At 39.5% G+C, this 11,354-nt stretch overlaps 1 protein-coding gene across 1 annotated transcript in view; it reads right to left on the minus strand.

The window, feature by feature from the left end:
- Positions 1 to 238: 238 nt before the first annotated feature.
- Positions 239 to 11,354, minus strand: part of yes1 (YES proto-oncogene 1, Src family tyrosine kinase) — a 22,805-nt gene continuing 11,689 nt past the window's right edge. The window contains exons 2-10 of the mRNA XM_017309893.1: positions 10,258 to 10,385; positions 8,044 to 8,142; positions 7,215 to 7,318; positions 6,763 to 6,912; positions 5,123 to 5,278; positions 3,371 to 3,550; positions 1,744 to 1,820; positions 1,407 to 1,560; positions 239 to 486 (exon numbers count right to left, since the gene is read on the minus strand). Of these exons, the coding sequence (XP_017165382.1) occupies positions 254 to 486; positions 1,407 to 1,560; positions 1,744 to 1,820; positions 3,371 to 3,550; positions 5,123 to 5,278; positions 6,763 to 6,912; positions 7,215 to 7,318; positions 8,044 to 8,142; positions 10,258 to 10,385 (1,281 nt within the window). The 3' untranslated portion in view covers positions 239 to 253. The remainder of the gene's footprint in view (positions 487 to 1,406; positions 1,561 to 1,743; positions 1,821 to 3,370; positions 3,551 to 5,122; positions 5,279 to 6,762; positions 6,913 to 7,214; positions 7,319 to 8,043; positions 8,143 to 10,257; positions 10,386 to 11,354) is intronic.

The raw sequence follows: 11,354 nt of genomic DNA on the forward strand, positions 1-11,354 counted from the left end.
TTAGTGAAAGCAAAGCCACCAGATGGTCTGGCAGGCTGAACCTGGTGGCTCGGATGGGCTGCGTTCAGAACGCTGATAACGGCGCATACAGACAGCCGGGGTCAGAGTGCTCCGACTGGGAGAAAGATCTCATTGGTGGAGGGGTTTTCCCCTGACTGACAAGTCACAGGACACCGGCTCTGACTCACACCAGTTAAACCCATTTCTATTCTGATCCACACAGGGGAGATAATAAACGATTTAAATGACGGAGTTAAAATATCAAGGCGGGCAGCCGGGAGGGAGGAGGAATCCTGAAGCAGCACATCCTTATAAGACATCTTTGGTGTGTACGAGCATCTGTGTTCTGCTCACCTGGATATGGAACTCTGCCCTTTGTTACCAACTCTGTCAGTAGTATTCCAAACGACCACACGTCTGATTTGATTGTGAAGCGACCGTACAAAGCAGCTTCTGGGGCCGTCCACTTGATGGGGAATTTAGCACCTGGGAAAAAAAAAAAAAAGAGTTAAACGTACAACAATAATAATAATAATAATAATAAAAAAGGGAAAAATTAAGACTGATATCATGATTGAACAACACACAGCTCTATTGGTCCCACTTTTGAATTTACTGCACGTTTTTATCTATTCCAGATTGATTCCACATTTCAATCTGTATCACGCCCTTAATAATTGGATAAAAGTTTGATACAAATATGAGTTTTCAACCAAACTTTTGCAGAAGAAGAAACAGTGAACTGCTTCTCCAAGCCGCTCACCATGTGTTCTGAAAACCTTCAGTTTGTCTCTTTTATTAGCAAGAAGGGTGTGAAAAGGAATGGGGGTRGAGAGGTGGGAGAGGGGGTGAAACCCACATCCTATCTTCACAGCAGGATGCGAAATCGGAAACAAAGAAGGGGGACATAGAAACTAAATTAACACACAGACAGGTTTACAGCTCAGGAGTATCCCAGGAAGATCTAAGTCACTATCTATAAGAACATGCTAACATAAAATTACAAATGTAAGAATGATAACATAACAATTCTAACAAGTTCTCTAGCAACTTAAAGAGAAAACAATAACATTCTTTTAGTAACCATGAGAAACTTCCTGCATGCGTTTGGTTTGAATGTTTAGCTGCTGCTGGTTCTGCTAATGGAACCGGAACCAAATCAGACAGAAGCAGGAAGAAATCTACCCCAAACACAGCTCTGCTAGGGATTGGGTCTGATTTCACTTTTTAAATCCCATCATGGATTCTGTTGAGAAGGGAGGCATCCAGAAGGATCATGTTAGYAGCTTCCCACTCTAACCCAACCCTTATGTGTAATAATCTAAAGCAGTCTTTCAAAGATAGCCTTAAAAATACATCAGCGGCCATGTTGAGTGCACCAGTGGCATGGCAGTCCAAACACGCACCTTGACGAGCCGTGTACTCGTTGTCCTCTATGAGCCGAGCCAAGCCGAAGTCTGCGATCTTACAGACCAGGTTGTCCGCCACCAAGATGTTGGCGGCTCTGAGGTCCCTGTGGATGTAGTTCATCCTCTCAATGAAGGCCATGCCGTCTGCGATCTAGGATGTGCAGCACAAAATGATGGGAGGATGTGTCAATTAGTGGAGGAAAAGCATTCCCACTCCATAATACKGCCACCACCACATTTCACTGGTTTTACACAGTTGATTTATTTCTATAGCATAAAAATCCTCCCCTTCATGATGTTTGCAGCTGAGCAGGCAATGATTTATTTACTATACCTGTGAAGCCATGTCCACCAGCTGTGGAAGCTTCAGATGTTTTCCATCTCCTTCTTTCAGAAAGTCCAGCAAACTACCTGTCAGAAGAAAAAACAAAAAAACACCACAGTTAAGCAGAATCGACACACCTGTGTGCACAAAGGTAATGCAGYAGGAATCTCTGCACCAACCACAAAAGATACGGCAAACAGACTCACTGAGGAGACGTGAATGTTTTGGCGCGGATAATGTGGGACGTTTTCCCCCACTAATCTCAATCCTCTTATGGATCTCTGCAACTAAAAAGAAATCTACTTTTCTTTTACTTTGTAACTAAACTCAAAACATGAAATCCAACTTAATGATCATAAGTTACGCTGATGGAAGGTTATACAGCACAAAACAACTATTATACGTGGGAAAATGTTTAAAATGATTTGYGACGCCTTGTTAAGAGGTTATTTTAGCAAAGAAAACCACACCTTTTATAAATACATTTTGCTTGATCTYCTAATCTCAAAGGTGTGAGAATGTTCTGCAGCAGTCATTTAGAAAAGCAAAACACATTTAAAGAAGAAGTTAATCACCAACTTCTGTTAACACTGAGGCAGAGAAACCACAACACAGTACAGGTTATTCAACTTCCAAAAGCTGCAGTATATRACTTAAAGTTTGAGAGTTTCATTGTTGGTAATGCAGATGTGGTCATGAATGTGGGAAAGATTTTTTGTATTTTTTATTTTATGTGTGTAGATACTGGTGAAAACTATTTTTATAGCTTGCAGATATTTTCCTTTTGAAACCAACAATAAATTTYGCACACTATGCATGGCAAGTGTTCCTGCTTAATCAGAGCAAAAAACGTGTGCTGGAGGGAGGAGGTGTCACCTTTCAGCAAGGACAGTCTGTCAGGACTGATTGAGATTTATCGTGTAATGAATGGTTGGCAAGATAAATGTGCAAGACAGAGGGGAGGGGAGGGACAAAAAAAAAAAAAAACATGTAGAAGCAATCACCAGCTGGCCAATCCGCAATCTGGAATACATCATATTCAGCCTATTTCCAGAATAAAATGATGCTGTTAAGTATAAACTGTCGCTTTGCATTAAAACAACCCCTGTTATATCTGAGTTAGCCATATGGTCAATGAGGGAGCGCATGCCGTTAGCAGTGCTCCAACTGATGAGGACACCATTTAGAAATGCTGTGCTGGCAAAATCCCTGCGGATATGAAGTCAAAGTGGCAAAAACAAACTGAGTAAAGAAATACCAGACAAACACCATTTATGCTAACYTCCAGATGTTTGTTTGAAAGGAGGGAMGYCTTGCTCKTTTTCACAATGCAGCAACAACCTTCCAGTTCGCAAAGTACAAACTAGCATATTTTTTCCCACTATGATAAAGTCTAAGCTTTACGTGAGATTTATAACTTTTGTTTAAAGTCTTTTTAGTGCATATAAACTTCTGAATTTGGACAAAGCTAAAAGATGTTTTGAACAATATCTCCTCATTCTGTTTTATGAAGTATATTTCTAAAGGAGACAAAAATGTCACTTTATAAAAAAATTATGGTTCAGTAGAAAAATCTGTAAGGTGCATCAAAATCCGCTATAACATTTTCCAACTTATGCCTTTGAACTCTGCTTACCTTTACCCATGAACTCAGTGACGATGTAAATGGGCTCCTCAGACACCACGGCGTAAAGCGGCACCAGCTTATCGTGTCTGAGTTTCTTCATGATCTGAGCTTCCTCCAGGAAAGCCTCTGGAGACATGGTCCCTGGTTTGAGTGTCTTGATTGCTACTTTAGTGGTTCCATTCCATGTGCCTGGGTAAAAAAAAAACAAAAAAACAAGGCATAATCAATAACATTGTCCTACAAGGCACATAAAGTGACTTAATATGATCCTTTCATATTGCTCATTTCTGGGAGTTCTCCCATGTGTACAAAAAACCCCATCAGCCACTTCCTGGTTGGGACCGACTTACTCACGCCCTGCTTACGTACAATGAGCCGAGGCTGGCCTTTACAGATGACTCATCCKGACCAAACTATACCAAGCTGAAGGACAAAGTAGGGCAAAATACACTCAGCATGCCATCTGAAATCAGAGTGACAGTACAAATGCTCCAGAAGCGTAGAGTGAGGAGGATTGACAGTAAAACGTTGCAGCAGAGCGGGAAAAATCCTGAGCAAACAGAGCAGGGAGAGGCAGAATGAAATTCCTGGGATTACCCAGCGGAGGCTCTCATGTCGAGGCTTGCTGCAGGCCAGCCTCGGTTAAAGACGAGAGTCGTGTTCGCTCAGAGGGGCCTGTCTGAAATGCAGGCTGGAGAAATGAAGCGTATGACGTGACCTGTGGTTACAGAACTCTGTGTGTCACAAAAAGAGCCAACAGCCATAAAAAAAAATCGGTTTGTGGGCTGGTGAAGCAGTGTGATGATCAGTTTCATTACTGACACACCAATTAAACAGAGTTTACACACGTCAACTGTGTTTCACATTAAAACTGCATCATCTATGAATAATGTAAAGAGGATGCTTTGTCTCTGTGTGTAAGCCCTAATGGCTCTGTTACTGTATGCCAACAAAGCYATTTGCCTTCTTTACTTATTCATAAGCCAAGTGTGGAGTATCAATACCACTAAGTAGATTTATACTCAAGTGTTGCTGACATGGGAAGTACAACATGAATAGTTAAGGGTTGTGGAAACAAATTAATCCCTTTGTGTCCTACAGAATGAAACTTRGCTTTTAATGACTGAAACATGGTCTTGGCAGATAAATGTGTGAAGCAACACTCTGAACACCCCACCGGCCAGCATCATGCTGTAGGGGCGGCAGCATCATGTGCCGCTTTGCAAATGCCAGCCCTAGCATGGAAGGTCACACTGTGCCCATGTCAAGCTGCATTTCATTATCAAAACTGTAGATGCTCTCCAAGCAAAAACACGCAAATATCCTGCAAATAACTTGGAATTATGTTACATTCTGCAAATGGACAAGTGTCCACTTGGACAGCAAAGCTGCTGTGTTTTAATCGTCGTGTGTACATCTGAGAAAAGCAATGGTACTTATGGAACTGTACAGCAAAATGAGTAAAAGGAGAGATTGAAAAAGCTTGGGTGAAAAAGCACTCTGTAAAAGTTAGCTGAGGATATTTACAAGAATTACTTTATCTATCTACGGTAAAAAATACTCCACTGAGCTAAGAAAAGCAGTTACTGMCATATTCCTCTCAAACCCGCCTCCAGAAGCCGGGAGAAAGCCTCTAGCTGAGTCACTTGCTCTAAAGTAAGTAYCAAATGTATTTACAGTAAGCTCAGGCCCATCACAGTTTACCCAATTAATCTCYGACATTCAGCCTTATGCTTGAGTGCATTGTAATCTGCGCCTTACCCATCCAGACTTCACCGAAGCAGCCCTGTCCCAGTTTGACGTCCAATCGGAGGGACTCTCGGGGGATTTCCCAGGCATCTTTAGCAAGTCCCTGAGTTTGCGGCTTCACCGTCGGGCACACAGTGATCAGCTTGTAGCACAGACCGTCCACATGTTCTGGGAAAAAAATAAATAAAATAAAACAAACAGGCTGGCGTTACAAAACAAGTCATGATGGACCAATGGAACAATAATATTGGATAAAACAGAACTTAAGCACATGCATTTTTTTTTTTAATTGTGAGAAAGGTGGAAAACCAACAAGTCGTATTCATTATCTGACAGATGAATTAAATCCTCCATATGACCGCTCTCTCAAAATTGGCTTCTGAGATCAAAAATGATTTAGAGCGATATGAAGGAGTACTGACCTTTGAAMGCACAGTTAGTATTTATTACTTTGAAACATTTCTTTAAATGACCAGAGATCAATATGTCTTAATTTTTGAATTTTCAATAAACTCTATGTAGTACATGAGTTAACATTCTGCCATGTTGTGAAGCTTTCTTATAACAAACAAAAGGGGATTTTTTAAAGAAGCAGCTGACTGCTTATTAATTCTGTGCAGATCAAAAGATGCATTTTAGACATTTATCTTAGCATCACATGATTTGCTTTTGGGGCAATAATGTTAACGAGGTCTTCTGCTGCTTGCAAATTCGTAACATTTAAGATTTAAAGTTATTTTATTCAACCAGACGTTTTTGGGTCTTGAACAAAATGAGACTGACATCTCTTAAGAGCCAATAAAACAAAGCTGAAGGACTTTTACTTTTGAAAAAAAAAAAGAAAAGTGGTTCTTATTTGGAAAATGAAAAATATGTTCAGTCACAAAAAACAACCAAACTCTTCTTATAACTTCCGACCAATAAATATGTATTGTTTATCGTTGGTGATGAGGTCTCTTTAGCTCTTGCCACAGATTCTTCATCAGGTTTAAGTTGGGACTCTGTCAGACATATGAATAATTTTGTATAATTCCGTTTTATTAAATCCAACACTGTGTCATGAGGAATGCGATTTTACAACCCGAATCATTTTGCCATTTCGTTTTTAAGACGCACTGCAGTGGCAACTCTTTTAATTCTGTTTGGTTTTGCATTTTTCCAAACCCATCAACTCTTTTAACATGCTAACAAAATTCTGTCAAGCTTCACCAGTTCTTGACTTATCTTTAAGCAAGTTTGCATTTCTACATTTATTTTTTATTCTTTCCTGATAAAACGTTCAGGGTTTCATACAATTTCCACATGCGAGTAATATTTTCCTCTGCAGATGGAGGGAGTCTGAACTATTTAAATACGACCTCAATCTATGGCAGGTCAAGTGCAAAATAACACTCCCTCCCTCTCCAGGACCATTGCTCATGTCTTTTCTTCCCTTGCCAGCACTTAAACATGGTCCAGAAATGCTCAATACTTCAGCTTCAAAACCACCCCCCCATTTCACTAATTACATTCATATCCTGATTACACAACCAACAAACACAAGACATGACAGGCTGGCAGAAAAAGCAATTCAACCCAAGAGTTCTGCTCACAGYGTAAACAAATATTTGTGTAATGGCTACCTGAGAAAAAGSCTTTACAAGGCAGCATACCTGTGTAGTGTTTCACCAGCATCTGTAGGGACACAAACTGCGCTCGTGTAGTAATGTAATAACCCCCATTATCCAGCTTGCGGATCTTGTAGTGTTTGACGTTGTCTCCCTTTGATTCGTCCCAGTCGCGTAAAGACAGAGAGTAGGCTCCTTTAAAATCCAAAGACATGAAGTTAAGTGCAGATCTCAGCAAAAAATAGATAAATACTGGAGCAATGCAGGTCACCAGATGTAAACTGAGGAGGAAGTTTGCATTTCTAAATTTAACCCATACACTYACAGAAAATCCGAAGAGAAAAGAAATCAATTTTTAGTTTTATGAGAGGCACCTTGGCATTTAACCCTTTCACATGCAAACTTTCAGAAGAGTCAAAACAATCCCTTACATTTAAACCAACTAGAGATATAAAGGTCTTTCTTTACCTGGTTTCTTTTTGAATGCATTTTCTTACCTTTTGTTGTTTCGCTCTCTCGTATTAAGAAAGTTCCCCTCTCATTTCCTGGTAGCAATAAGAGACGCTCAGTGGCTTTTCGGCTCAATTTTCCAAAGTACCACCTGAGGAAGGGAGGGGAGAGTCAGAAACTTGAATAAACTGTAGACGAGTACGAGACGTTCTCATCAACAGAAGAAGAACACGTTTGTGATGCAATGTCTGAAAGCTGGACACCTGTCTAGTTCACGCAGTATTAAAAATGGATGAACATGTTTTTTGTGCTTCTCATATGCGGGTAGCAAGTAAACATTGTGAATGCTCCAGGCACTACTGCTTATCACCCAATCTAATAAATATTTAGAGATCTCAAAAATTTTTTATTTCTATAAATAAGAAATAAGCTTGCAGCTCTAGACAATCTTCCTTCTTTGAAAAACAGAGCACAGTCTATTTCCAGACACATCAATGAGCTCAGTCAGTTGTTTCGTTAGGCGGCATAGCATCCTGTCGATAACAGGTGCTCACTTGAGATTTTTTTTACACGCCTGGTGAAAGTAAATTGGCTGCTTTTCCCCACAGTGCTTAAAACATCCGGCATTAATAAAACTGTCAGAGCTAAAGAGGAATAAAAGTGTTGTTGTCACACCAGAGGAACTGAACAATAAGAATGCCACTGGGTGAAAACATAAGCAATATGTTGTTTTTCCTCTTTCCAACAGAGCCCAACATACATTTTTCCCATCTTAATCAAAAGGAAATCGGTAAAGAAGTTGGTAAACAAGAGGCTAACAAGTTGAATCTAAAGTTTCATGAAAATGCTTGAAAAAGTAGCAATTTGGCTCCTCACTCTTCAGACTGTATGGAGTCAGCTGGGGCCACATAATTGCTGGGGATGTAACCATTCTCTCCTGTGTTGATGGAGCGGGCCTCCCACCAGTCACCTTCCCTGAGGAGGCAAGAAAATCACCAATAAGGAGCGTATTAAACAAACCAAAGCATTAGAGAGAAATGCACCCACTCTCGTATTAAGACTGAACAGCAAACATGAAGATAAAAAGAAGCGAGGCCATTTCACACGTCACTCATATTGTATTGGGGGCGGAGTTTAGCCTYGAGTTGGAGCCTTGCTTTTCTCATCTAAACCTGCCGACACCTCTGCAGATAGAAGCATCCGACCAAGACTTCAAATGGAAATAAAGCMAACAGTCGAGCAATAATCTTTGTATTTATGGATATGGGTTGACCGTTGTGTTTCTGCTGGTCTTATTAATGTTAGAATTATGTTTTGTACCGTTTAGAAAAGTGTCATGTAGTGAGAATATTAAATTCTTGTTTGAACCAAAAACTAAAGACAACTTTACAACAAGGCATAAAAAGAAGGATGGGGCTSTTTCGAGACCCAGCCTACTTTTGATATACAAAGATTTTATWAAGTGAATTAGATAACGAACACAGAACTATATAGTTATATAATTTTTCTGTTTTAAATTCATCAGATGTTTTTTAATGCTCTTAAATATCTTTCTACATGTACAGGTACATGATCAAATTATCTTAAAACTCACCATTTCCTCAGTATCCTGTGGATACTGAGGAATATAGTTGTGCTAAACTCATTCAACATTAATGGATTTATTTTTCAAGAGCCCATTTTCCCTCTCTATAAACAGTGACTGATACTTCCGTCTCCCCAGGGTTTCTGGAAAGCCCTTCCTGGGTCATGTCACACAGAGATGAAAAACAAAGATGACTAAAACTGGCTTTATTTTACTGTTTGTCTGTGTGCCTCAGTGTGAAGGGCACACATACATTTTAGAACCAGAGTCTTGGATGAACTCCACAAAATTTCCTAACTGCAATATTTCACAAATTTAATAGTGAATTTCCATCTGCAGCTGCTACATTGTGGAAATCCTGATCACTGATCATAGGAAAGCCTGGTATTTTTACTCTAGGTTCCCCAGACTATGAGAATCTGGCCATTTACAGCCACAAGTCACTGTAAATATGTATAATAAAAACCTAAGCTTTGCTTTTCTAAAATTTAACCAATTAAATCATGCTAAATGAAATATTAAGTCAAATTTAAACATTGAACAGGGCAAAACTGTTAGGGATAAATTAATTTAATTATTTGATGAGACGTTTATACTGGCTCTAAAGAATATTAACATACAGACGTGAGGCTGTATATATATTTTTTTAAATATTAACATAAAAAAAAAAAAAAAAACTTGTTTGGAAAATATACACTCCAGCAAATGCTTTCAAACTTTACAAATAAAAGATTACTTAGAAAAAAAACTCTGCAAAGAAATAAAGACATGAGATCCTAAATTTATCTGATCCAAATTCAGTGAGATCAACAAGCAGATCTGAGGGCTTAAAATTAAGACGGGAGGAGCAGGGACGCAGAGGCAGTGCGTCTGGTGGCATTTTGAAAGAACTTGATTTAATCTGTACTCTTCCCACCTCTGCTCTGAAAGCAGATGGCATTTTCATCGCTATAAAAGCCATGTGAGCCAGACAGCGGTGGGAAGGGAAGAGCCATGTGATGAACTGAGGAGAGCAAACTTGGAGCGCTGCCCATTTTCTCAGCTGTGCACACGTGGGAAAAGATTACAGAGCAGCAGCTGATGGGGAGATGGCAAAAATGAGTTTTCTCCGAGTAATTTATCATCTCTTTTGCGCGCATAATCCACATTGTTGAGGTATTTTGTAATGCCGATTAGGTTGACGAGCATTATATTTGATCATATTTCAATACTCCAGAGAATCTGAAATTCATGTCATTACGAAAAATATATCAGGTTTATGTTATTCAGCCGAACAGCATAACTCAAATTTTATCCACTAACTCAGAGGAAAGGTCCGTGCCGGTGTGGGTGAAAAGCAATGGGAACCCAACAGATGCTCCATTAATGAAAGCCATTAACCCAGACAGTTCTCAGCCCTGATATCAGACCTCAGTTCAATAAGGGATTAAACAAAAAGATGAAAAGAGCACAAATGCAACCACGCAGCAGCTTTAGTTATCCCCTGTAAAAATACAAGTACTCACGTGTTGTTGATAATCTGAAAGCGATCCCCTTTTCTGAACGACAGATCATCTGACGTCCTWGCTTCATAATCGTACAGGGCGACAAAAAAGGTCACTCCACCTAAAAACAAATACTGAGGCTTAAGTATCTAKAAATAATATATGGTAAACACAGTTAACTTTACACCTTAACCCTCCACTTTATATAAAAAAAACTTATTTTTAAATTAGTTGGTTAAATATCAATTACAACTGATCAAATAATAAATCCCATTTATTAGATAAAATATGTCTGTCTTGAAGTATCCCACTTCCTGTGGGTCAGAGCGTGCTCTAAAAATACAACTGGACTGCTAAGCTGTGATGCATCTTGTTTATTGTTTTTAGAAACTCTTTGGGGACGCAGATTATTCCCACAGCATATCTCAAACTCGTCTCATGAGTGAATCATGCAGTCTTATTCAGTTATGATAAAAACTTGTAATATATGTTGTCGGGAACAGAAATACAATTTACAGAAACAACTGAGGACCAAAATACCCTCCAGAAAAGCACATTTGAAAGCTGGACGTTTCTCACTGACCCAATGTCTGAAAGTGACATACCTGCCAAGTCTAGAAAACTACAGAAAATATTGGCTAGCAGCTTCACCTGACCTCACAAGCGACTGGCAGTTAGAAAAMATAACACACTATACCTGAGTCAACAGGTCACACTAACAATACTCCTATGTGTCAAGGCTCAAAATTAGCCATTTTCATAGCGATGCATTTTTGCTAGTACAAAAATGCTTTATTATTTTTGGAATAAAGCATGCTAGCTGTGACAGTGAGCAAAACTTCAGYTGATATTAGGAAGGCTGAACACAGTATAGAAAAGTTACACCATGTTACCCTTTTGAGCTTTTAACTTCTGCCTGTCAAGGAACGTCCACATTTAGGAAATGTTGGGAGTCTTTGAGAAATTTCAAAGTCAAGGTATGGGTCAACATTCTCCATGACAGAAGAGGTCAACTCCAGTCCTCATGAGCCAGGATGCTCCATGTTGTAGATGTGTCCCTGATCCAACATGCATGATTCAAACTACCAGATTAGCATGTCAAGGTTCTGCAGTAGCCC

This window comes from Poecilia reticulata, linkage group LG17 (assembly GCF_000633615.1).
Source record: "Poecilia reticulata strain Guanapo linkage group LG17, Guppy_female_1.0+MT, whole genome shotgun sequence".
NCBI classification, from domain to species: domain Eukaryota; kingdom Metazoa; phylum Chordata; class Actinopteri; order Cyprinodontiformes; family Poeciliidae; genus Poecilia; species Poecilia reticulata.